This window comes from Pseudorca crassidens, chromosome 11, assembly GCF_039906515.1.
Source record: "Pseudorca crassidens isolate mPseCra1 chromosome 11, mPseCra1.hap1, whole genome shotgun sequence".
Lineage (NCBI taxonomy): Eukaryota > Metazoa > Chordata > Mammalia > Artiodactyla > Delphinidae > Pseudorca > Pseudorca crassidens.
Window position 1 is genome coordinate 15,206,300 of NC_090306.1, and position 27,814 is coordinate 15,234,113.

The 27,814-nt window shown below is 38.9% G+C and overlaps 1 protein-coding gene across 17 annotated transcripts in view; it reads left to right on the plus strand.

Moving 5' to 3' along the window:
- Positions 1-27,814, plus strand: part of PLEKHA5 (pleckstrin homology domain containing A5) — a 242,584-nt gene that overhangs the window by 102,616 nt on the left and 112,154 nt on the right. Inside the window, exon 4 of one of the 17 annotated variants that reach the window (XM_067695834.1) lies at positions 4,274-5,428. The exons of the other annotated variants lie outside the window; for them this stretch is intronic. Within the exon in view, the coding sequence (XP_067551935.1) occupies positions 4,274-4,307 (34 nt within the window). The 3' untranslated portion in view covers positions 4,308-5,428. Of the gene's footprint in view, positions 1-4,273; positions 5,429-27,814 lie in introns of those variants that run through there. 17 annotated transcript variants of the gene reach the window in all.

Here is a 27,814-nt window from a genome sequence, read left to right on the forward strand (position 1 = left end):
GAATTGAATTTTATAAAAATAACCCAAGGATGATGTTAGTCAAAAAGTAGGTGTTGAATAAATGTCTGTCTCCTTAATTTCCTTTCCAAACAATTATATATTTTCTGTATTAAAGTTTTTTCAAAATATTACCTATCAGCTGTCTGAAATATCAGATTCATAGAAGTATACTGATTTGTAAATAATAATGTACTTGGAATCTCTTTATAATAATATATTTTTAAAACCTGAATGCATACATGATAAAATGTTAAAAGGGTCTCAGTTGCTTAGCCAACTTCTATAAATAGAATAACTGCTAGATACCTGTTATGTTCCAGCTGTGTTTGACCTGGTAGACAAAGTGATAAATATTTTAGCTAAAAAGTACCTCAAATTTGTTTCTATTAGTATATAAACAATGTTAGATAAATAAAATCACACTTATTGAAGTGTGAACTCCTAACTTAGTGGAAACCCAGCTGTACCTGGTACACAATTGGCACTTACTAAATGTTTATTGAATTAAAACATTTTCCATCTCATATTTTTCAATCCATATCAATGAATAACCTATTTAAGAGCTTATATTTTCGGTTCTTTTTGGTTCTTTACTTTTGTGAAACTTGCTGTTTTTTAAAAAACAAAGACCTTTTCACACTACTGTTGTTTAAGAAACACATGAAAATTATCAGACTCTGTTATGTAATCGCCCTATGAGCCGATAATAAGAATAGATAGGGCCTTTTTTTTTTTTTTTTTTGCGGTACGCGGGCCTCTCACTGTTGTGGCCTCTCCTGTTGCAGAGCACAGGCTCCGGACGCGCAGGCTCAGCGGCCATGGCTCACGGTCCCAGCCGCTCTGCGGCATGTGGGATCTTCCCGAACCGGGGCACGAACCCGTGTCCCCTGCATCAGCAGGTGGACTCTCAACCACTGCGCCACGAGGGAAGCCTGGGACTTTTTTTTTTTTTAACTGTGAACAATTCTTTGTTGACCTTGATAGAATTTTACAATTACTTGTAGCCAAGAAGCCTGGAACTCTGCGGCCCATCCATTGAAAATTTGGTTAAATCTGGCCCAACATAGTCCTTATAGAGAGCAAAGTTGTTCAGCTATCAGAGACGGAATGGGTGCGTGGATTGGCACTGGAAGAATACCTCAAATGCTTTGTCTTTGGGGCCATAGCCATTGTACACTAGCTTCTCTCTAGTACATTTCTTCTAACACTGGCTTTTTGGCTAATTCAAGGTCAGTTAACTAACTTGATATTAAACTTTTAATGAGAGCTCAGGGGCGTGAATGATTTAAGATATGTGCGTCAAAATATACGTATATGTAATCCCCTTACTTAACCTAACGTGACGTAACTCTTTAAATAGGCTCTTAATAGATGCTCACTAAACCCTCAGCAAATTCATGTGAGTTCCCCCTCAGTCTGTTGTTTCCTCGATGTTGTGTTGATGGTGCCCAGATTACCTGCTCCAGTTCAGGTTGTCAGCCTCTCTTGGTTGCACTTCCTGACTTAGTGGCTTCCTGGTTCTTTTTTCTCATCTAGATCCTTCTTAGCAACCTTTTACCAAGTACTTGCTTACATTTATAGCTCAGACATTTAGTCCAGGAATCACATTTCAGTATTTGTGTCTTAGGTTCGTTTTGCTCTTTCTCCCTGTTAATCTTGGATTCGCTCATGCATAAGCCTTTTTTTTTGGCCATCGCGCCGCTTGCGGGGATCGTAGTTCCCCGACCAGGGATCAAACCCAGGCCCCCTGCAGTGGAAGCGCAGAGTCCTAACCACTGGACCGCCAACGAGTTCCCAGGATGCACTCATCCAGATCTTTGCTCGCACCTAGCACAGAAGAAAGGGACTTTCGGTTAGCCACATGCATGGGATCGGTCTTGCCTAACTTACTCTAAACATTTTCAGTTTTGTGTAACCTGTATTTCTGCAGGTGTCATCAGTTTGAGCAATAAAAAGTAAGAACTACAGGTCAGAATAAACGTTAAAAATAATAACAGCAACAATAACAATAGCCTTACAGGAATTCCCTGGTGGTCCAGTAGTTGGGACTCCATGCTCCCAATGCAGGGGGCATGGGTTGTATCCCTGGTGGGGGAACTAAGATCCCGCATGCTGCATGGCCCGGTGAAAAACAGAAACAAAAACAATAGCCTTACGTCATTTCCAAAAAAAATATCTTCCTCCCACCCATGTTAAGCTTAATGTTCGAATGCAAACAAACTGTCTCAGGCTCTACCGTTTCTAGAATGTCTTTGTTACTTTTGATTGACCAGCTATGGGCATGCTCTCCTAGCCAAATCTGCCACACAGATTTTCTTAGGGGTTTTAAGCCTTAAAACGGTTTGAACTACAATGTACTGTAATAACCTCAGAATGACTTCTCCTCAGCAGCTCTTTAGCCCACTGGCCCCGAACTGAATTTTAAACTTTTTCTCTTCCCTCATGACGAGGTGCTAGTTCTTCCCCATTATCCTGAATGCTGCCAGAGAAGTTACAGAATGGCCTTTAGTTTACTTGAGTCTCAAGCCTTCTGCCTCTTCACTGAAACACATCAGACTCACGTGGAGGTGGAATACCTGTTGGCTGGTCCGCCGGCCCACCCACTCACTTGAGGGGCTCTTTGTTTTGATTTTGCTTTGAAAAATTGATAGTTTGGTTTGGTTAGCAGTTGAGGCTCTTATTCTGGCACCTCTGTTAAATTTGAAATTAATCCAAACTGTGTTTTTTCTTGCTTTAACCTAACAAGTGTACAAGTTCTCAAATACTATTGTATTCTGAGAAGGGCGGGTCCAAATGGTACCGGATCTGGGGACAAGGACTCCTACCCCGAGCTACTTGGGAGCCTGAGATGGGCTTGGTTGCTTTACCCCAGGACGCTCTGCAGATTGAATTTCGGTCTTGGTTGGTTTCTGAGAGTGGCCATAGACCAAGTTTCTTATTAAGCCTAGCATAGAATTGGTATTTTGGTGGTTTAGTAGCCATATTTACTCCACTGTAAAGGACTAGACATTAAAAGTGCAGTTTAGAGAACCTTTAATGAAAAATACGTGTCTTACTAAAATCCTGCAAATATTCTGAGATTTTTATTTCTGACATTTTTCACATATAAGTTTAAAATCTACTTCGCGAAGACAGAAAAATCACAAGTCGAGAACAGAGGATCTGTGACTTATTTAATGCAGATGGAATTTCCCCTGCCCAAAGCCATCATTTAGCATGGATGATTTCCAATGGAAGAGGTTCAGAATTAAGGATAGGGATCTTCTCCAGCCTTCTTCATGTCTGGTAGATAGCTTGTCTGCTGTCTAGCACACATCTCTGAGGTTTTTTTGAATGGTTCTGATGAACTATGTTAGAAATTTTTTTCCTGTCTGTCAGAAAGGAAAGTATGCTTTGGATATAAGAATAAATTTTTCTTGGCGCTATACTTTTTCCTTAAGAATAAATATCTGAAATTGCAGTTTAAGTCAATGAGAAAGTATGATTTTTCTCGACTAAAAACAACTTTTTAAGTGTTTCAGAAGCATATCTTTCCTTTGAGGCCAAGTTGCTTATGGCAAGAAAGGGAGAACTGTGGCAGTTAACGTCTAGCCAACAAAATCCATCTGGGAGATGGATAATTTAATCTTAGTAAATAGTGCAAAAATCTTTGTGTCAAAAAATAGAAATTGTAGGGCAAAGGATGTGAAGATCGGGAAACTTAATCAGCATGTCTGTTTCCTGGTTGGTCAGAGACGTTCTCATTTTCAGTACCTTTTTTCCTCTACTTCCCTAAAGAGTTAATAATGAAGCAAGAGTTTTTTTCCATAACCAAGGAGTTGACCGGTTTGTAGATTTTAGCAGTGGCATTTGAGACAGTTACTGATGTAATTCTAGACATCAACCTGAAGCTTAGCACATTGGATGCTTTTTAGGACTTATGGAGGAAGATTACGTTGTACCCTTTTTCTTTTTTAATACTTAAAAATTACCTTAAAAATACTGTACAGGTATTATAGGCCTACAAAGGATAGGGGTAAAAATACCCATATACTCACTATCTAGTATAAGAGGAAAGAAATTGCCAGTACATTTTAAACCGTGTACTGCATGTGTACCATTTACGACTGCATTGCACATTTCAATTATTTTGGCATAGCTGAGAAGTGATTTAATATTAAGTGTATAATTCCTTATCTAATGTTAGATTTCTATCATATATTTGTAAATAATTTTAAGAGACAACAATATATTGTTCAGTTTCTCTTTTTTCCTCCTGTTTTTTGTACAACAGATTTGAATCTTCGATAGTGTTTTCCTCTGTATAAAATTGTTCTCAAGAGTAACTGAAGCTACTTGGTCAGGTAACTAAGATGGTGACTTTCAGCAATATTGGGGGATCATGTTAGGGCTGGACTAGAAAGACCATAGCTGTAGGAGCAGTTTTTGTAAAACAGCTGGACTGTGAGTATAAAGAAAGGAAGATAGTGGAAGTTGCTCCTTCACAACTTTGGGACTTTGTTCTTGGGTCTTGTAAAACCCCCCTCCCCTGGCTAAGTAATGGTCCCTGGATGTGTACTGATCATGTTCTAGTCCCTGGAACCTGGAAGGTCACCTTATATGGCAAAGATTTTGTACCTTGAGATGGGGACATTATCCTGGATCGTGGGAGCTGGGACTAAATATAATCACGAGTGTCCTTATAAGGGGAGGTGGGCAAGGGGAGATTTCAGGCATAAGAGGAGAAGTCAGTGTGACCCCAGAGGCAAAGATGGAATGTTGGGGCCGCAAGCCAAGGAATGCCAGCAGCCACCAGCACCTGGAAGAAGCAAGGAACTGATTCTCCTCTAGAGCCTCCCTGAGGGATCGTGGCCCTGCCAACACCTTGATTTTGATGCAGTGAACCTCATTTCAGCCTGATTTCTGGTCTCCAGAGCTGTGAGAGAATAAATTTCTATTGTTTTAAGCTGCCAATGTTGTGGTAATAGTCCTAAGAAACTAATAGAACACCACCAAACTGGGTTCATTGGGACACTCACCTTCCACCTTTGTCATGTCAGCCTTCACAAATCTCTGCCAGGCTGCACAGTTCCTTCTATGAGATCTGTCACACTATCAGTGTGTAGGTATAATCTCACAGCCTGAGCGAGGTACCCAAAGACTTGGGTATTATTAATCCTACTTAGCTCTGAGACTTTGAGGAATTCCTGTGTAAACATACCTGCCTTGCTCTAAAAAGGATTGAGACAGCTTGCTCACACATTTGAAAGCAACACAGGGAGAGAACTTTAATTTAAAACAAATAAGAAAGATGACACATAGAAAAATAGTGATAGAAAAATAATGAAGTCAGGAGAGACTTTGAATAAGTCACTTTACCTCTGCTGGCCTTTGATTCTCAACTTCAGAAATAGGCCTGTTATTACCATCCATGTGAGGATTAGGTTGAAAATTATAAAATGCTGCTAATGTATTAAGGTGTTTTATAATTGTCATTACCATGTTTTACCCCATGACCACAGTGTTTGCTGATTGAATTATTGGAAGAGATGGAGTTCTTTTTCCTCTTTGTACGTTAACACAAAACATCTTGCAAATCATATATCTGATAAGAGACTTGTATCTAGAATAAATTTTTTTAAATTCCCACAGCTCAATCATAAAAAGATAAATACCCCAACTTAAAAATGGGCAAAAGATCTGAATGAACATTTCGCCAAAGAAGAGTAAGTACCTGCAAAGATGCTAGACATCATTAGCCATCACAGAAATGCAAATCAAATCCATAATGAGCTATCACTTCAGACCCACTAAGATAGCTCTAATCAAAAAGATGGGCAATAACACGTGTTAGCGATGGTGTGGAAAAATTACAGCTCTCCTCCATTGTTGGTGGGAATATGAAATGATGCAGCTGCTTTGAAAAGCAGTTTGATACTTCGTCAAAAAGCTAAACATGGAGTTACCAGATGACCGGGTAGTTCCACTCCTTGTTGTATATCCAAGAGATTTGAATACATATGTGTATACAAAACAGGTACGTGAACATTCCTCCTAGCGTTATTCAGAATAGCCTCAAAATGGAAACAACTCATGACAGCTCGTAAATGGATGAATAAAATGCACTCTATCCATACAATGGGATACTGCTTGGTGACAAAAAGAAACGAAGTACTAATACATGCTATAACATGAGTGAGCCTTGAAAACATTATGCCAAATAAAAGAAGTCATTCACAAAGGACCACATATTATATGATTCCATTTATATGAAATATCCAGCATAGGCAAATCTGTGGAGACAGAAAATAGATTGGAGGTTTCCAGGAGCTGGGGAGAGAAGGTAATGAGTGACTACTCACGGGTACAGGTTTTCTTTTGGGGTGATGAAAATGTTCTAAAATTGATTATGGTGATAGCTGCCTAATTTTATGGCTATCTAAAAACAATTGTACAATTTAGGGCTTCCCTGGTGGCGCAGTGGTTGGGAATCTGCCTGCCAATGCAGGGGACGCGGGTTTGAGCCCTGGTCTGGGAAGATCCCACATGCTGCGGAGCAACTAAGCCCGTGAGCCACAACTACTGAGCCTGCGCATCTGGAGCCTGTGCTCCGCAGCGGGAGAGGCCGCGACAGTGAGAGGCCCGCGCACCGCGATGTAGAGTGGCCCCCGCTCGCCGCAACTGGAGAAAGCCCTCGCACAGAAACGAAGACCCAACACAGCCAAAAATAAATAGATAGATAAATAAATAAATTTTTAAAAAACCAATTGTACAATTTAAATGATTGAATTCTATGGTATATGAATCCAAAAAGCTGTTAGTTTTTAAAGTAATGCTAGATCATCGTAAAGAAATTAGAAAATACAGAAAACTGTAAAGGCCATAAAAACTACTGGTAATTTCACCAGCAGAGAAACCAAGAACATTATTTACATATTGCCTTCTGGTTTTTGTCCCCATATGTGTAACCCCCCCAATGTACACACATTTTCTTTCGTAATGGGTACCATCTGGAATATACAATGTTATAATTCTACCTTTTCACTAACAGTTTATTTTGAGCATTTTCCGAAAGATTTTAAAATAATTTTATTGTAAAAAGTGATACATGCTTATTGTAGAAAATGTTTTTAAAAATGAACAAGTAAAAAAGAAAATCATTCATGATCCTGTTTTAATATTGATATTTTGCTGGTGGCTCTTGATCTTTGTATGTTCAGTTTTAACCTGACGGTATTGAATAATGGCTGTCTTAACTTCAAATGACTTTTCCATATCTAATTTATGTGGTTTTTTCCCCTTATTAGCTAATGCCTGTTAGCTCAGTCTGTCTTTCAGTCACTTCTTTTTAATTTCATTTTGAAGCACCCGAGTTACTGAGTAGTAAGATAGGGGAAGTAATTGAATCTCAGTCATGCTGAGTTTGAAAAAGTAGATGAAATTAGTGATTTTATGCTTCTTTCCATTACAAGGATTAGAAAAACTTTAAATATGGAGTAGCATCAACCGAAATCAAAAGAGAAAGAATTCCTTTAGTTTTAATAAAAATATAAAGCATCTGTTAAACTGTTACTTCTATGTAAATGTGTTGATAAGTAGGTTTTGAAAAGTTAATCTGTGCTCACATGTTTAGTTTTCGTCTTAAGTATTTATAACTTTCGAAATGTTATGTGATCAGTATGCTCATAAATTCCCCAAATATTTCATGTACTTCATGTTAGCAGTTGTTGAGTGCCTGTTATCTCATATAATCCTCACAACTGTCTGTGGGAAAGGTATTATTATCCCCATTTCAGAAACAGGAAAACATGTTGAGAATGGTTCTTTGAAGTTCACAGAGCCTGGTAAGTAGCAGAGCCAGGATGTAAACCCAGATTTAAGTAACTTCAGAATTCTTCATCTCCAACCTGAAGAACTCTTGTGTTTTTTATATTGTTCCAACCCCCGTGCTAGATCCTGGCGAGCCTCAGACAGCTCTGAATCTGACCAGTAGAGGGGAACAGGGTCTAAAAAGATAATTTCTGTCAAATAATTAAATAAACAGTAACACATTCCAGACCAGGTGACCTGAATCTCCAAAGAGGGGCGAGGGATCCTTCTGGGGCGAGTACTTAGGACAGGGAGAGAAGTGTGCAGCGTGGGAGATGGCACAGCGGAGGAGGTGATCTCTGCTGCCAGGGACCTGAGAGCGTGGGTGGCTCCCCAGAGGACATGATGTCTGTGCTGGGTGTTGAACGATGATTCAGAATTTGCTAGGCAGAAGAGCAGGGATGGGTCGCAGTCAAAACAGAGTGACCAGCAAGACTAAAGGCTTGTAGATCTCTTCAAGGAGCAGTTATTCCAGGGCTGCTAGAGTATTGGGGGTGAGGAACTTGGGGGCAGGGAGCTCAGGAGGTGAGGAGGGCAGGTCCCTGTAGCACTGGTGGGCCATTTGTAAGGGTTTAAGTAGGAGAGCAGAGCAGGACAAATTTGTGTATTAGAAAGATAAACCTGCCACGGTGTGGAGGATACTTTGTAGGAGGAGGAGGCTGGGCCTGGATTCCTTAATGTTTGAAAGTGAGACCAGGATTTCAAACTCTGGCAGGAGAAAGGGAGAGAGGATTGGTGCAGTGGATGTTAAGGTGGCAGAATCTTAGGGTTCGATGAGCTGGGAAAGGGGAGAGCAAAGGGGTGGGGAAATCCAGCATTTGGATTATATTGGAGATGAGAAATTTAGGAGAGAAACAGGTTTAGCTGGGAATAAAGAGGTTTGGACATTTTGAGTTTGAAACATGGGTAGGATATTCCTTTTGCCGAGAGAGCACACATTAGTTATAGGACCCCACAGAGCGGGGGAAAATACCAGCCAAGAGATGTAGATCAGAATGTATAGGTTTAATGAAAACACCAGTATTGTTATTGTGTGTTAACTGGAGTCGTTAAATAAAGACTGAATTACATCGCTTAAGGATGGAGAGTGTAAATGAAGGGGGATTGAAGATAGAACCTGAAAGGAAACCGCATGTCTGTGGGGGGCAGAGGAGACCTGGAGGAGATCGTCAGCAGGAGAGAAGCAGAGGAGTGAGGTTAGGAAAACCAGGACCATTAACCATATCAAGTGCTGCACGTCAGTCCTCTGAGGTGATGGCCAAGAAGCGGCCTTTGACTTTGTCCGTTAGGAAGACATCAGTGACCTTCACTGAGGGAGAGGATGGAAGCGGGGTGACAGTCAGTGGAGGAGTGAAGTGGGGCAGGGGGAGTGCACGCAACCAGTGTGAACTAGTCTTTGGGCTGAGAAAGAAAAGAGAAATTCATTGACAAGATGCGTTAAAGAATGGGAATGGCTAAAGTGTGATTTTTAGCTGGTAAAGTAGGAGCCAGGAGAGAGGAGATTGAAGATGCAGGAAAGAGAAGAAACATTGTTAGAACAAGGTCCCAGGGAACTTGGGAAGAAAACAGGTCAAGGATATAAAATGGGGGGCAGGCATCTCATCTTCTGAAGACTTGAAGGAAGAAATAAGAATGGACGTAACTTACAGTTAAGATTTGAGCTGTAGGGCAACAAATGTTTGCTAGGGGGCACAGGAAGGATTAGGTAGGTAGCTTAAGGAGAGTGACAAAAAGTTTTAGAGTGGCTGCTGAAGTAAAAGCAGGTTTAAAAGTTGCCTGCCAGGCTTCCCTGGTGGCACAGTGGTTGAGAGTCTGCCTGCCGATGCAGGGGACACGGGTTCGTGCCCCGGTCCAGGAAGATCCCACATGCCGTGGAGCGGCTGGGCCCGTGAGCCATGGCCGCTGAGCCTGCGCGTACGGAGCCTGTGCTCCGCAACGGAGAGGCCACGGCAGTGAGAGGCCAACGTACCGCGAAAAAAAAAAAAAAAGTTGCCTGCCAAGTGGTGTTAAATCTGAAGCTGGAAACCAGGAATTGTTAATCACATCAATCTGCACGGGTAGATAGATGCTGCCTTTTATTTGAAAGCAAACATTTTTCTTTTCTTTTCTTTTCTTTTCTTTTCATCCCCTCCCCTCCCCACCTCTCCTCTCCCCTTCCCTTCTTTTTCTCCAGAATTTATTTGCTTCCTAAAAACTAGTCCTTCCCTTCTTTTGCAATACTTGAAATCCCTGTCAGTTTGTTTCTTTAGGTTAGCCAAAAGTTTTTTTTTTCCAAATGTGAAATATAAAAACATGTTATGAGTTATAAATAATATAGAAGCTATAACAGAATCTAGACATTGTTATGTGCTGTCTAGCATGCAGAGACAGACGGCCAAGGTAATATGGACTCTGACATGTTAACAGCTGAGATTTTAGCCATGTATGTGCATGTGCATGTGTGGGTTGCGTACAAGTAGTTTGGATCCACCCCACCCTACTTCAAGTTACCTTTGAAATATCCAAAAGCATTTTTGTATTTGAAACCACAAATTCATATCCTGAAAAATGTCCTAGTAAGCCATATACAAGACCCAATCCTATTCCCTGAGATCCCTTTAAAAAATCTATTTAGCAGTTTGTAAAATCACAAATTATTTAGCAAATGTAGAGAAATCTGTTCTAAGCAATTGCTACTAGAGAGCCATGTTATAGCTCAAATAAGTGCTGGGTTTTGGTTTTCTGACTGAGTTTGTATCTCCAAAGGTAAAGGGATAACTTAACAATTAGTCCCCAACTTATAGATAAGGTGTATTAGAAAAAACTGCATAATAATGAGTTTGATATGAACTAGATTTATTTATATTGGGGTTTTTTTCTAGGAAACTTAAAACAAAAGGTAAGACAATATGAGTAGTAAAATAAAAATAGATAAGTTCAAAACTAAAGACCATCACTAACTGCAAACTTGCAAAAAGTAGAAGTCAATAGAGTTACTATAATTGAACTCCACCTTTAGCTGTTTTTCCCAGTGTAAAATGGAAATGTAAGTTACCATGCTGTTAGAAAGAAGATGCATATCGGTTCATCCACAAGACATTTTTTTCCTTGAATAGAATTTCTCATGTGAGTTTTTATTTGGGAACACTTAATGGTATAATAGACACTCTACAAAAATTTTGCAGCAAAACGGGCAGACTTCCTACAGCTTTTCATTACAGCTGCCTTTGAAAAAAGCTAAGGGAATGACATTGGCCGTATCTTAATGTAGGTGATTCTTAGAGGGTCTAAGCAAAAATGGCAGAGCCTAGGCTGCTTAAGGGATTCACCGTCCGAAAGGCTGTGGTCCAGGGACCACTGCTAGAACAGGGAGGGGAGACGGGAGGCCAAGTCATATTTGCCTGCAGATGTGAATCTTGTCTCTCCCGCCGATTGTCTGCCTGCTACCGTTACCTCTTACTGTGCCAACCATAACCTTGGGTTTTTATAAGTGTTTCTAATCCCTCTTCCCTTTTCTCTCCTCTCCAGAAAGTGTCCTCTGGACTTCATTTCCAAATATTATTATATGTAACTACTGATGGGATTATTTTGATCGTGTCTTTAAGTCATAGCAGTGAAACTGTCTTACAACAATATTGTCTACATTAAGTAAACGCAGTTGTCAATATTTGACTTTTTGACTTATAAACATGGCAGTGCCATATGATTCAACTCTGTGTTGTAATTATGATTTTCAAACTTATTCTGATCAATAAATATAGTAGTAAAAGGCTTGTGATAATGAAAGGTAGGCTTGGTTTCTTTCAGAAAGAACCCCTTCATCTTCAATATGGTGATTGCTGGTTTAAAAAGTGACCAAGGACCACAGTTTTGTGTGGTCTTCCATGAATATTGCTTCCTTCAGCCGTAGTATGTCAAGTTTAAAGTATAACATATACTACAGTACACGTCTTGTGTGTGTAACTTGATAAAGTATCACAAAGTAAACATGCTTGTGTACCACTTCTCAAACCAAGAAATAGGCCATTACTAGCACCCTAAAAGACCACTTCATGTCTCCACCCAACTACCCACTCTCTTTGCCCCAAAAGTACCTCTATTTTAACTTCTAACACTTAACAGTATATTGCTGAAAATAAGGGATAATGTAGTAGAATACAGTGTAGTGTAGTATCTAGCTTATTTCACTCATTATTCTTCAAGATTCACCCATGTTGCATGTAGTTTGCAACTTAATTTTCATTGATGTCTAGTGTTCCATTGTATAAATATGCCACTATTCATTTTATCCACCCTCCTATAGAGTGACATTTGGGTTATTTCCAGTTTGTAACTATTATAGATAATATTGCTATTAGCATTTTTGAGTGTCTTTTTGGTGGTCTCATTTACACCTTTTTTGGAATTAATTCTCAAGAAGAGAATTGCTGGATCACAGGATATATGTGGATTTAACTTTAGAAAATACTGTCAAGCAGTGTTTGGAGTAGTTGTACAACTTAGGCTTGCAAAAGCATTGTGAGAAAGTTATGATTGGCCCACATCCTCACCAAAATAATATTGCCAGTCATCTTTTTATAGATTGTTATTCTACTTTGGCCCTTTGCATTACCATATAAATTATTGAATTGGTTTTAATTTTCACAAGAAATCTTGCTGGAACTTTGATTGCAATTGCACTGAATCTGCAGATCAATTTGGAGAGAACTGACAGCTTCACAGTATTGACTTTTTGTGATATACCATGAGATATTCCTCCATTTCTTAAGAACTTTTAAAACTTCACTCAGTATTTTGCAGTTTTCTATGTAGAGGTCTTGCACAACTTTTGATATGCTGGTACTTTATAATATACATGGAATGACATGTGCTTTAGAAATGGGACAAGCAGGTTGAATTCCTAATTATAATAGTTGTGAGCTCTAAGCCAATAGTCTGTTTTTTATGGCAGTCCACCCTATGTCAAAAAGAGGTGGGATGTGTGTGGATTTTCCAGTCTTTTATGCAGCAGATATACTACCATGTGCTTCATAGACATTACTGTGTGTCAAGCACTGTTCTAAACACTGGGGAGATGGTGATAAACGAGAGAATAAGGTACTTGGAATGCAGTTTACTACCGGAAAAGGTAAGAAGGCTTGACTAAAGTGGTAGATAGGCCAGAATTGCAGAGTGTATTTGGGCACCAAGGAGTTAAGAGGCTAGGCAAGTATGGGATGATATGTAGGGTATGTAAAGAGGTTGGCATAAGGTCTAGCACATTAGTACTTGATAAATTTTAATTGTGCTGGTTGCAGCTGTTGTTACTACCATACGTGTTGTGGGAAAAGATGGGGACAGAAGTCAGAGTCTTGGAACTCTGAGAGTTCTTAAACCTGTGTTTAAGGGATCTGAGTAAAAATACAGCACATGAAGAAAGTCAGAAAATTAATCCGGAGAGCCTGGGTCAGAACTTGGGGGAATTCAGTATTGTGGAAGCCAAGGATGTAAAGATTTCCAATTGTCAAAAGATGCATGGACATCAAAGGGATGAGAAAGAAGCAGAGACCATTGATGTAGCAATTATGAGAATATTGATTGACCTTTGAGAAAGCAGTTTTAAGTGGCATGATTGGTAGGGACTCTCTAGAGAAGTTTGGCAGAAGGAGAAAGCCGGAAGAAGCAAGGGAAGAATGCTTTTACGTTTGAGAAAACTTAGTAATATTTGCAACCTTTAGGAAAAATTGAATGGATTACATTAATTTGCCTATTGCTGTGAAACAAAATCATCCCAAAGTGTGGTGTTTAAAACAGCAGTAAACATTTCTACAGATCAAGAATTTGTCGTATGATTGAAATGAATTATTTTTGCCTAACCTCCAGCTCTTGACCTTCTTTGTAAATTAAAAAGTTGGGGACACCAGAGTTGGTTGTTTTTTTTAATAATATCAACTCTTTAACCTAGTTGTCAAGGACACTACAGAATGAGGAATAAATATGTTTAGTTCTCATTTGGGAAAGGAACCTTACTTTCATTAGACCCAACAAGAACAGGAGATAGCAACATATTCTTCTGTATTAAAAATTCATGATCTTAGCAGCAGTATCCAAAAATGCTGTAGAACAGAAATGTTTCCCCATAAAATAAATTATTTTCTCTGTAAAAAATATGTCGAAAGTTGTATGTATGATTGACTTTGCTCCAGTGGCAGGGAGGAGGGGATTTCAATAATAGGTATATCTGAAGCAGAAGGTAACACATGTTGCCTGGATTGGGAGGGTAGGGTTAGATGGGTTTCACTTCTCACTGTCTGCCTAAATGAGCTTTTGAATCATCAAATCATGTGTATATATTTCATTTATTTATTTCTGTGTGTCAACAGATTATTCTAGGCTTTGGGATCATTGGCCTGTTTTGTTCTATTTTCTTCTATATGTCATTGTATATTTTAAAAAAAACTCAATATTCATTTTAAATAAAAGACGCACTATGTATGTAGTGAGATATAGTATAAAATACTTAAAAATGTAATTATATTTCCAAACTTGAAATGCAGTCAAACCTCTTAATAACAAATCTGTTGATTATACTTCTATTTTTAATCCCCTAGGGCTGTAGATATTTTTTTTTTAAGTTTTGGGGGGTTTTTTTGGTTGTTTGTTTGGTGTGTGTGTGTGTATACGCTTTGTTTTGTTTTTAGAAACAACTGCAAAAGATTTGTGATTCATTTGGATATGTACTGCTGTGGATTACCTCTGTTTCTTGCTTTTTAAATTTCCTACCATGAATTGGCAATCATAATTGAAACAGAAAGACTAACTTACTATATGATGAGTGCTTATAGGTAACCTACTGTTATTTAAAAAGCATACTAATGTAACATTTCACATATCCCTATATTTTAAAAATACAGTTAAATTGTTTTTAATTTTAGGCTTCAGTTGAATTTTTTCCCTATGGATTTTTTTCAGAAGGAAAGATGATCTTCAACCTAATGAATGGCCTGAATTTCTGGTATCATTCAGGGAAAGCTGTCTCTATAAGATCTTAAATAATTGGTTTAGGTGGATCTGGAAGTGTGTGTGGGGGGGGTCATTTAAAAAATGGGAACAATAGAAGCACCTTTCTTTCTGGTTGTGTCAAACACTATAGAGTAACAGTTAGTACATACAGTTGCCAAAGATTTTTTTTTCCTCAAAAAACAAATTCACACAAAGAGAAAGTCAAAAACATCTTCACTAGATGTTTTTTAAAAACCAGTGGTTGAATGCATCCATCACATTGACTCACTGAATACAGTTATAATTCCTAAAGAAAATAGAGAAGTTAATTTCCTTTGAATTGGAATTAGCCGTATCTCCAGATAAAATGCCCAATACCGCTTGAGAAAAATGACCAGTTAACCGACTTGGAATCTGCATCATTAAGTTCTACTGAGGTATGGAAATAGAATATAGATGTTTGCCAGAGCTCTGATAGTGGACAGGCTATGCCAGTTATGTGGCTTGTATTTTAAACAATACAACTCTCGATCTTTAATAAAGCCGGAATGTGCTCAGAATTTATAATGAACTTGTTCAAAGCTCTGTAGTGCACTGTTTTCGTGAATGTACCTTAATTTCTTTAATTATTTCTCCATAAGAGATTGTGACATTTGGGACTGATTTCATTTTATGTGCTGCTTTTTAGAAAAATAAAACCAAAGACTCAAGTAGTTAGTTATTGGTTCTGTTTTTGCTGACCTAGATGAAATGATGAGATTGGTTCTGTTTTTGCTGACCTAGATGAAATGATGAGATTGATTTATAATGTGTTCTCTAGTAAATTATGTAAATCTGAACAAAAAATAATTCATTAAAAATGTCTTTATCCCACAATAAGAAAACAAATAATCCAATTAAAATATGAACAAAAAAAGATCTGAGTAGACACCTTGCCAAAGAAAATATACAGATGGCCAATAAGTATATGAAAAGATGCTCAACACATTTGTCATTGGGGAATTGCAAATTAAATAATAGTGAGATAACACTACACACCTATTAGAATGGCTAAAATACAAAAAAACTGACAATACCATTTGCTGGCAATGTTGTCGAGCAATAGGAACTCTCATTCATTGCTGGTGGGAATGCAGAATTGGAAGACAGTTTGGTAGTCTCTTATAAAGCTAAACATAGTCTTACCATATGATTCTGCAGTCATGCTTCTTGGTATATACCCAAATTAGTTGAAAATTTATGTCCACACAGAAACTTGCACATGAATATTTATAGCAGCTTTATTCATAGTTGCCGAAACTGGAAGCAGCCAAGATGATAATCCTTTAATAGGTGAATGTATAAACAAACTGGTACATCCATATATAATGGAATATTATTCAGCAGTAAGAAAAAGTGGACAAGCCACACAAAGACACAGATGAATGTTAAATGCATATTGCTAAGTTAAAGAAGCCAGTCTAAAAACTCTACTAACTATGATTTGCACAGACATTCTGGAAAAGGCAAAACTATGGAGTCAGTAAAATGATCAGGGGGTTGAGGGAAAGGAGGGACCAGTTGAATACTTGAAGCACAGGGGATTTTTAGGGTGGCGAAATTATTCTGTGTGATGCTTTCATTGTGGTTATCTGACAAAACCCATTGAACTTTACACACAAAGAATGAATCCAGACTATATGCAAATTCTAAAAACCATTTAGGAGGTCAAGGGATCCCAGGATAGGATGCAGACTGTGACAAAAGAAGCTAACTGTTACAAATACATGACACAACCTTATTGGACAGAGTGGGGCAGAAAGGTGCTGACCAAAGCGACTATGGAAGTGAATGGCGTCCCTAAGACTAAAGACAAAAGACTGTACATAAACACTCTATTCTCTAAGGTCAGGAAAAACAAGGGAACTCTGAGAAAGTGTCACAGCCAAGAAAACGCCTAACGACATGATGACTAGATATAACATGACTAGATGTAACATGGTAACATGACTAGTTAACATGGTTAACTGTCCAACCCTCTTTCAGATTATAGGGTACAAACATCCTCAAACAAAGATGCATTTTTAAATTTTTCCAGAGTTACAGTTGATTTGGATTTAGGCATGTCTGAGTTCATTTCGTAATTAGTGCCGAATTGGTGCGTAACAATTTATCTATTATGTACACCAAACATTTCTGTACTTTATAAAAATCTTGATAGAAGTATCTTTGGAAAATGTAAGCAGTGCCTAATTTAATGATTTGTTCGTTCTCAGCTGTAGGAATTACAGAGTGCAATTGTGTGTGTGCACCCCTTACACACAACACCCCCTCTTGCTAATAAGCACACTCAATAGTTGTTGAATGAAATAGTGAATAAGTGAAGAGCTGGTTCAAGCACTAGAAACTTTCATTTATTCACAACCCGCCTCTTCCCATGAAAAATTTGAAATGGCCTGTAACAAAAAAGACAATAAATTAATAATATATAAAGAAGGGAGGTGAAAAATCAGTGCCAGAGAAAATACATGTTTGAGTCAGACCCAGAAGTGTACGTAAATATTTTTTGAAATAGAAGCACATCAGGTTTTCTTTCAGCTACTCTTTAATTCTGGGATGACATGCCCGAGAGTGAGGCGGATACTGTAAACATGTGCAGTTGGGTCAGGCGTGATGCCATCGGGGCGGGGAGGCTCTGCCCTCCCTGCCAGCAGCGTTCACATCTCCCGACGCCATGCTTGGGGACATAGCTGCCAGTTTGCTTTGGTCCAAATTTTTGCCCAGTGCACTAGCTCACGCAATCCCAGAGATGTTACTAGATAAACATTTGTTTTACTTGGGTGGGAAGCACACTAGATGTGAGGGGAATTTTTTGTTGTTATTTCCTTCAATTATTGTGCACATCAAATCTATGACTTTATCCAGATAGCTTTGCAGTTAGTTAGTCCTGGCCTAATTTTGATTCCTGCCCCCGAAATGTTACTGAGGGCCTCCTCCCCGCAGCCTCTGGGTTCTAGGGGTAGAGGTGTGCTCTGCTGTTGCCTCTGGGATTTTATTCCCTGCTGTGGATGCACACACTGTGCTTCTGATATCCGAGCATACACAGGTTATGAAAATGGTATCACAACTGCCTCCTGGTGGACGGTGGTCGTAAAGTGCCATGAGATGTGAGAAGCCTCCCACTTTCAGAGCTGTTACATGTTTTTAAAAACATGCTTCTTGGAATAAATGAATAGGGTACTCTAAGCATGTTTATATAGTTCTTATTGTGAGATGGTAGCTATACTAGTACTTTTGAACACCAGCAACTCATCTGGGAAATCTGGGACTTTCAATCTATAGCCATAGTTGTTTGTTTTGTTAGAATAAATAGTTGCTTTTGGGCTTCCCTGGTGGCACAGTGGTTGAGAGTCCGCCTGCCGATGCAGGGGACACGGGTTCGTGCCCTGGTCCAGGAAGACCCCACGTGCCGCGGAGCAGCTGGGCCCGTGACCCATGGCCAAAAAAAAAAAAGTTGCTTTTTTTTTTTTTAACATAAGGTTTCATTTGGCATTTCTCAAAGCATGGTATGCATGTCACTGGTAGTATATTAAATGATTTTTAGGTACGTTGTGAGCTGAGATAAGCCAACTTGGGCATTTGCCTCTGTTAATTCAACACTGGCAAGTACCTGTAGCCTCTGACAGTTACAGGTAGACGTGACCCCTGTATACCATCAACTTGTGAAATATGTATGTTTTGTATTTTTAGAATCTGTCAGCATTGTAGTTCCTCTCTTGCAGCCACAGTGGGACAGCAGTTTTAGGGCAGTGAAGGATGGACACCCATAAGAAGGGTTTTTGCCATCTCTTAACTCCCTCTGTGAAGTGCGAGGCAGTACCAGCTATTGCCTGTGCTGCTGATCCCAGTCTACGTCCCTAAGGGCGAGGATCTCAGTATCTAAATATTTCATGGCCCAGGACTGCTGCTGTTGCTCGGCCTGGAGGAGAGATGATAGCAGCTGACAGGGGGGTCCCTGCTGCCTCAGCCGTAGCCCAGCCACCTCCTATTCCTGTCCACAGGGCAGAAATTCCGGACCCGTGCAAAACTTCCTTACCACATCGAAAACATCTGCAAACAAGGAAACTTTATAGACAGAGATGGAATTTTAATTCCAGAGTGTGTGGAGTTTTAACACAGAATTGCAAATGTTGCTTGTTCTTTTCCCTTGTTATGTTGTATTGTACGGCCTGCCTTCTTGGAAGGACCAATCTGATCCTTGTAGAACATTTCCATTAAAACAACAGCGGTAGCAAACAATCTGTTTATCCCATCTTTCTCTTGAGAAGCAAAAACAGACTTACAAAGTGATTTCAGAGGGTCCTAAACCACCAAGAAATCTCCCTGGGGCTCTCCACAACAGTAAATAATTAGGTTCTATTTCGTTTGTAATTTAGATGAGAATGCTTTTTAACTTAGCTTTTTCCTGAATGAGGTGGGTGGGCAATACCATTTGTGTTGTGGGAATTAATCTGAAATTCAGTATAATAGACTCACATTGTAAACCTTAGAATGCTGGATGTAATGGAGAAGATCCCAGATTATATCCAATCAGAGGAAGAGTTGTAGAATGCTATGCTGTATTAAAGCAAGTTGAAATATTACTGCTTCTGATCAGGATTGACTAAATCCCAATGCACATCTTCCTTCACATCTTTACGTATTTCATATTACAGCTACATTAGATATTTTTTAATTCCTGTAAAATTCATATAGCATAAAATTAGCCATCTTAAGGTGTATGATTGAGTGGCACTCAGTATATTCACAGTGGTAGGCACTGATCACCTCTAGCTAGTTTCAAAATAATTTCATCACCCCGAAAGGAAACCCTGTGCCCATTAAGCAGTTGGCTCCCAATTTCCCCCTTCCCCCCCAGCCCCTGGCAATCATTAATCAACTTTCTGTCTCCATGGATTTACCTTATCTGAGTATTTCTTATAAATGGAATCATACAATATGTGATGTTTTGTGTCTGTCTTATTTCACTTAACATAATGGTTTTGAGGTTCAACCCGGTTGTAGCATCTATCGATACTTCATTCTTTTTATGGCTGAATAATATTCCATCGTGCGTATATGCTGCATTTTCTTTGCTCATTCACCCATTGATGGACATTTGGGTGGTTTCCACCTTTTGGCTTTTGTGAACTGTGGCTAGGAATATTTGTGTACAGGTGTTTGTTTGAGTACCTGTTTTCGGTTCTTTGGGTTATATACCTAGGAGTTGAGTTGCTAAGTTGTCTGGTAGTTCTACGTTTAACTTTTTGAGGAACCACTGAACTGTTTTCCATACCAGCTGCACTTCTACATTCCTGACAGTACTACGTATTTATGCTGGGATCTCGAACTGACTCTGGGGCTTCCAGATGAAATTCTGAACAATCGAGATGTGTTTTTTTTGGTCAGATAACACCAGTATATATTTTTTTGGAAAATTTTCAAAGGAAGCCTATGAAAGTGATCCATTCCTAAAGTTTGTATTTTAGTATCCATAATTTGTTATGCCGTTGATCTTCAGGCATCTGAACAAAACTTTTAAGAACAGTGTTTAAAAACTGAATTTACTCTGTTATTTAAATTAATATATCTAGTCCTTTCTTATTTTGTCTTCTATATCTAATATGTAAATAACACTTTTGAAATATTTAGCTGATCTAGCAACCAGAGAGTAATGGACACACAGATTGCTTAGAGTAGGAAAAAGTTTCTGACTAGTAATTTTCAAATCAAGTGTTTGATTTGATTGACAGTAATTTTACTGCATAAGGAAGTGGGTTCTATCCTTCCAGTTTCCAGTTGGGTACATCTTTTCTTTAGTTTTCTGTTGGCAGCTTAATCTTCCTTTTGTTGGTCGTTGCTAATGTTTTCCAGTCACTTAATGCACTGAACTGGTTTCTCCATGCTGAATTACATTTTGATTGGTTTAAACATGGTTTATTACTTTGTCACAGAATGTGATGGACCCCTTTTGGTGCCTAGCAAACTGCTGTTGACACATCCCTCCAACTTTCTTGCTGTTGGAAAGAGTCCAGACTTTGTTCTAGTGGTTGTTTCCTCCGTGTGTTCTGGGAAGGTGAGCCTCCTAAGCCCCAGGGTATAGATCATAATTATTCTTAGGGAGTTAGTCCTATGCCTTATGCCATAGGTAATTGGTTTAAGCTGAAGAACTGTGAAGGCTTTCTTCATTTTCTTAAAAAAAAGAAACGTAAGACAGGAATTCGTTCCCTTCTTTACCATAAGAACATGATACTTGGAGCTGCAGGGGCAACAGTGGAACTGTGAGAGAAAAGTAAGGGATTCACAGAGGAGCCCCGCCCAAGCGCCCTGACATTACTGAGCTTCTGAGTTAGTCAACCCAGAGACTGCCCTGCCTCTTCTTGCCATTTGAGATGCTAAATTCTTCATTGTCTGAGACACTTTTTAATTGATCATTCTGTTACTGAAAGCATCCTAACTCATACCAGAAGATAGATAGAAAATGTTTTGTTAAAATGTGAAAAAAACAATATACTTCATAATTCCCACATGTAAAATTCAGGAAACTTTATAGGTTAAAAAAAATTTTTTTTATAGGTAAAAATTCAGGACATTTTATAGGCTGAGACATTTTCTTTAAACGCCTTTCATTTACCATTGAGGTAACTATTATCCTCCATCATATAAATTATAAATAAAGATGGGTTTTACCTAAGGGAAGAAACAAGTAGGACTAGTTTTGTTCACACATACATATCAGCTCCTCAGCCTGTTTGTGCCTGAAAGTAGTTTTGTGGCCTAGAATGTAATGCCCAAACTAAACCTGCTGAATCAGAATCTCCTGAGGTTTGGTTTGGTAGTGTGTATTTTAAGCCAGTTCTCCCATGATTATGAGGCAACCAGTATTTGAGTTTAGGAATCACTGACCTAGGATAAATGTCTAAATTTCTCAGTGCTTTAGAACTCTAAATACTGCTGCCCTTTTTTGCTGGTAATAAAAAAGTATTTGAATTTCACATTTCAGAAGCTAAATTGATACCGAGACATTGACTGTCAAAGATATGAAATACATGTGAAAGTACCATTCTTGAATTTGTCCTTTGTTCTCTCTGCACTGTTTATTTAGCGGCTTTGTTTAGACATGGCAAATATTGTATAATTTGAGGAAAGCGGGTTTTTTTTGTTTTATTTCTTTCCTGTTCTGTTTTGTATACCTTGTAAACCACTTTACTTTTTCCTAAATACATTGTCTTAACTCAGGACTCTTTTGTTATGGAAATCGAACTCAAATTTTTAGGCATAAAGAGGAATTAGATGGTTTATATACTCAAAGTCTGTAGAAGGCATGGGTGCAACTCTGGGGAGTGGCAGTAGGGTTTGGAAGTAGTAACCCTTAACTCTGCAGGAGTTTTGCTGCTTCTCACTGGTGTTTGGCCTTATTATCTCAGATTCCACCCATCCTCTGTGGGTTTATGCTCAAAGGCCATTTACATTTGTCTCCGCATTTTTGATCCACGTGTCTTTCAGAATAGTAATTGTTATTGCTTAATGAGCTCTAATTATGTGTCAAATACTGTTATAGGGGCTTTAATGTTTGTATTCATCTAATCCTTATAACAGTCCTATGAGGATGGTGCTGCTGTTATATCCGTTTTAGAGGTGAAGAGCTGAGGCACAGAAGAGGTACAGTAGTTTTCCTAAGGCCTCACCTAAGCTTCTGACCTAGGCAGTCTGGTTCCAGAATCCATTTATGCTATAGCATCTCATACTCTTACTTGTTTTTTTATTTATGTAGTTATTTACCCACAACTAGTTTGGACATTTCATTTCTTTTTCTTTCTTTTTTTAGTTCTCCCACAGGAGCCAAAGCAAATGCTTCTTCTGCAGAAGAAGCAATATCTTCAATAAATGTTCGTTGAATGAATTTTAAAAATCTGTTAATAGTAGCCAAGGAAATTAAATCTCAACCCAGGTTTGTTTAATTTTTCTTTTCAACACTGGACAGCAGTATGTGTAACATTTCTAATAAACTTCTAATGTAAGGTATTTTCACTTAAAAGCAGAAAAAACTTGTAGGCCAAGGAATTTGTGCAAATGAGGTGTAAAAACAAAGAAATTACTCCTCCAGTGCCAGAAATGTGAGTGTAGAAGTGTAGTACATTAAAACCTGTTTTGTTTTGTAAGGGAGAATACTCATACCTCGAACTTGGCCTTGGCAGGCAGACGGTCTTGAAGTTGTTGCCACAAAACCACCCGATTGTGTCTGTTATATAATGTCATGAAGAGAAAGGGATGACTTATGAGGACCTTTCGTGCAGTCATTTGTAGATATAAATGTCTCTTTGGTCCCGAGGCTATGTCTCAATTATGGGTCTCCATAACATACTACATTCCTCTTCTGCGGTAGTAAAACCTTTAAAAAACATGCATGTTCTCTTGCCTCCTTTCAAAAGAGTAAGAAGTACTTCTATTGACTAAATGAAGCCGACACACAAAGCACCATTATAATAAGTTTCTTTGAGGCCTGTTTTTTGATGATAATGAAACCGGTGACACTGTCATATGTTTGATTCTATTCCCGCATCAAAAATAGGCCATGTATCTTCCAGGCAGACGGTATAAGTATAGAATCTATTTAGTACTTGAATAATAGATGTTTTGTTGGTAAATCAGGCTCTGTAGAAAACCAGTTAGATTTTATAATTTCTTTCAGAATGAAAATCAGTTTATATACAGGTAGGGTGTAAGTCACAAACTATTGTTCAAAAATGTATATTCATCCAGAGTTGAAGTTAGGACCTAGTCAAGGAAATTAGGTGTAAATTTGTATCTGTTTTCCTTGGTTGTTGATATATTATTTCATATTCATCAATGTGTTCTGGAGTCTGAATTTCTTTATTATGTTAGAATTTAAGATTATCTTTTATTATTTCCAAATCTAATTTTTTATTAGTTACCATTGGACGTTAAAGTACAAAATTAGCAAAGTTTTCAGACGTTACTTGTTGTGCACATACACTTTTACCTGGAATTTTTCTAGAATTGAAATGGTTGCAGTTAAAATATAGGTAAAGATGCCAGAGCCTATCAAAAAATTGACTACTCAGAATCCATTTCTTTCCCTATCAAGTGAAAAGCACCCAGAGATAGTTTGGGAGTTTAGATAGTCAAAGGAGGTATAAACATAACCAGACATTTCACCTGTAGCTCCGAAGTTGAGATGTCATTTGCTAGTCGTGAAAGGGAAGAAAGATGATCGGTTTTAATGCCCACATCATTGCTGCCTTTTAGATTTTATCTCTTACTTTGGTTTGTATTTGGTTTTATAGATGTGTAAGCTTATTAGAGTTAGTCCACTTTCTGTGAGTATGTATGTTCTATTTATTTTTCAGACTAGTTGACAAACATCTTTACTGACAGATCCTTTGAGATATAGGTGTGTATGACTGCACATTTTGTTGGTCATGCTAACTGTTTGTGATATGTATTACTGCAGCTACCTGAGTGAGGGAAATTGGGGGAAATCTCTCCAAGGAGGTGACATTTGAGCTGGACCAAAGGTGTAAATTGGTGAGATACACAAATTATGACAGAGTTCGCAAGGAGGAAGTCATGGCTAGCAATCTCACACAAGAAGTGGAAAGAATTTTAAAAGGATTGGAAGAAGGCTTCCCTGGTGGCTCAGTGGTTGAGAGTCCGCCTGCTGATGCAGGGGACACGGGTTCGTGCCCCGGTCCGGGAAGATCCCACATGCCGCGGAGCGGCTGAGCCCGTGAGCCATGGCCGTTAAGTCTGCGCGTCCGGAGCCTGTGCTTCGCAACGGGAGAGGCTACAACAGTGAGAGGCCCGCGTACCACCAAAAAAAAAAAAAAAAAAAAAAAAGGATTGGAAGAAATAAATTAAAGGGATTATATGATGGCCGAGTCAGTATCTTATTAAACTGGCCTTTAAGGGCCAGCTTGGTCATCAATGACCTGAGAACTGGATATTTTCAAATTAGAAGGTTCCTTGTCCTGTTAGTAAGCAAGTATATTTAGTAGCTACCACTCCCTGGGGAAGAAGACTCTAGTGGTATGAAGGACTTTTTCATTATAATTGGTTCCTTCCTAAGCAGGTGTTTGTGGATTAATCTGATTCTTAAATCATTCAGCTCTTCCAATTACTTTTTCCAAGGGTTTGCTGTGTTATGAAATTTTAGCACTAGTAGAAAACCCAGCTGGTAGTGTGGAACAACCCTTGAACATTTTTGTGTAGTGAATGGAGAATATCTGAACTGTTACATCAGAGTCAAGTGAGGATGACTCCAGTGCTCACCGTGATTGTCTTCCTTAGTGGTGTTGAGTTGGTTTCTGTGCTGAACTTCAGTTGATGTAGCGGTTACCTGTCCGTGCACTAAGTTCATGGGACATTTGGATTGTCTCTCAGGCTATCGTTGGGTGTGAGTGTTTGATTTCTGTGAGTTGACAGATTTACTCTTTACCTGATTGCCACCTTTTAACAGAAGATAATGAGGATGTGAGACACCGTAGTTGTGAATTATAGCCAGTCCTTTGTATCCAAGGGTTCTGCATCCACTGATTCTACTAACTGGATCAAAAATATTTAGGGCGAAAATTCCAAAAGGTTCCAAAGAGCAAAGCTTGAATTTGCCTATTTACATACCATTTACAATGTATCAGGTATTATAAGTAATCTGGAGATGGTGTAAAGTATGCTAGGGGCTGTGCGTGTAGGTTATATGCAAATACTGTGTCATTTTAGATGAGGGACTTGAGCGTCCATGACGTTTGGTATCTGAGGGATGAGGGTCTTGGAACCAAAACCCCACAGATACTGAGGGACGACTGTATTTTTAATTTCCTTTTGTAAATTGATACCTTGATGTTTCTTTTTTAAGTCATGAAGATATGGTGGTTGATATGCCAAGACGAATTAATTTGGAAATTTGGGAGAAAGGAAAAGGAGTCTAGCCGTATTCTTACTTTACCTTTGTAAAGTATGTACCTGTGTACCTCTCCATCTGGCTATTTATCTGTATCCTTTATAATATTCTTTATAATAAACTGGTAAATGTAAGTAACTCTGTGAGTTCTGTGAGCCACTCAAACTAATCAGTCACACCTGAGAAGGGGGCTGTGGGAACCTCCATTTATAGCGAGTGGTATCTAAAGTTGGGTGGGGCTGGGATGGGGCTGGGGGGACAGTTTGTGGAGCTGAGCCTGTGGGCCCTGACTCTATCTCCAGGTAGATTGTGCCAAAGTTAATTGCCTGGTAGTGTCAGAAGAAACACACCTCCGAAATATGTGGTTGTGGCCTTCTCGTTGCACTAATATTTTTCTGACCTGAAAGATCTGCATTAATTAAGTGACCTCGAAGATAAAAATCAGTAATCAAGTGATGGGACATTTGAGCACTTTGTGTCATCCAGCACTGTGAGACACAGTATGGAAAAGACATCGGTGGATCTGTTTCTCACCCATTAAAAGAGCTTCCGCTTTGGGTATTAGTGATGAGTAAATGGGCACCAAATTATAGAGACAGTTGGGTGCTGGATTGAGTCGTTTGGATTCATGCCTGTTTTGCAAAGTGAAGGCTGGGGAACCAGGTCACATAATTCAGGGTCAGTGGTGGCATTTTTAAGAACTGAGTGGGCAAGAGTTTTAAATGCCACTGAGAAGCGAAGTAACCAAGAATGGGAAAATGACAGTTACCACAACTGCATCCTCAGTCATTATCACCAAGAGCCCTAAAGAATGTCCTGAAGCACATTGTTTGGTGGCACATGTTTTGGAGGCCCTCACTGGACTTTTTTTCTGTGGCTTTTTAACAAAGCATGGTTCCTGCCCTGTAGTGTAGAGATTCATGGAAAGAGAATCAGGATTAATTGAGATTTAGGATTCTCTACTGATTTAAAGAAGTTCATTAGCTCTGACAGAGTAATGCGGCAGACATCCACGATCTACCTCAGCTTCCTTTCCTAAAAATGTTGTTTGGGCAGAATCAAAAAAGCTAAACTAGCCATCCCTGACTTTGGGGGAAGCAGGGCAGAATCTCACGAGGCACCTGTAAGAATTGTCCTGTTGGTATGCTTTTTTTTTTTTTTCCTTAAATGAATAGTTTCTCTGTTAATTGGGCACCTTTCGTAGGTGTAAAATTTAGATTACATCTTAAATTTGTGCTTTCACAACTACTGCTACCTCTAACTGAAATCTCCTCTTGAAGTAGGTCAGCTGTCATTTACTGTACGTTGTTAAGTCTTTTCCAGCCTCCCCCAGGCATGTAGCCACTTCCTCTTCTGTGCTCTGCAAATCAGGGTATGTTATAATGATCTGTTTATAGCTCTGTCTTCCCTATTAAACTGTCAATTCCAGACTGTTCTGACCTTGAGAGGAGGGGCCTTATCTTATTCCCTCTTTTATGTTCCTTGCTCAACCACACTGTTTTACCTGTGGAGATCCTGTAAACCGTGGGTGGTGGGTGGAAGGACCTGAGCCTCCCAGGTCCTTGAGAAATAGTGCAGGGTGCTAGTAATTTCATAAACCAAACACTGGTCGACTTGTTAGTTCTTGGTAACCCTGGTAGTCTTTCAGAGTCTCTTTACAGATCTCTGCTGCTCCATTATTGTTTTTCTCCTGGCAGCCATATACAGAACCACCATGCCACTGTGATTCTGCAAACATATTATGCTGCCATTTTATTACAGAAATGTTTGCCTTCAGATGGGATAATTTTATAGCATATACAACAGTGACTGCACCTAAACCAGATCTGCTAGAATAACATACAACTTCCTTCTTAGTTCATTTTAAAAGTGTTTTGTTAAAACTATCCTGATGGTGTGAACAGTTGAAGACTTACATAACACAAGGTCACATTGGTTTGGGGTAGATATAATAGGCTTACTACATTTTAACCTTCAAATATTCTGCTTAAACATTGTTATGATTTGTGTCATTTAAAAGGGGCTGTCCTTTGCTTTTAGAACTATAGCAAAAGTTATTTTGTTGAC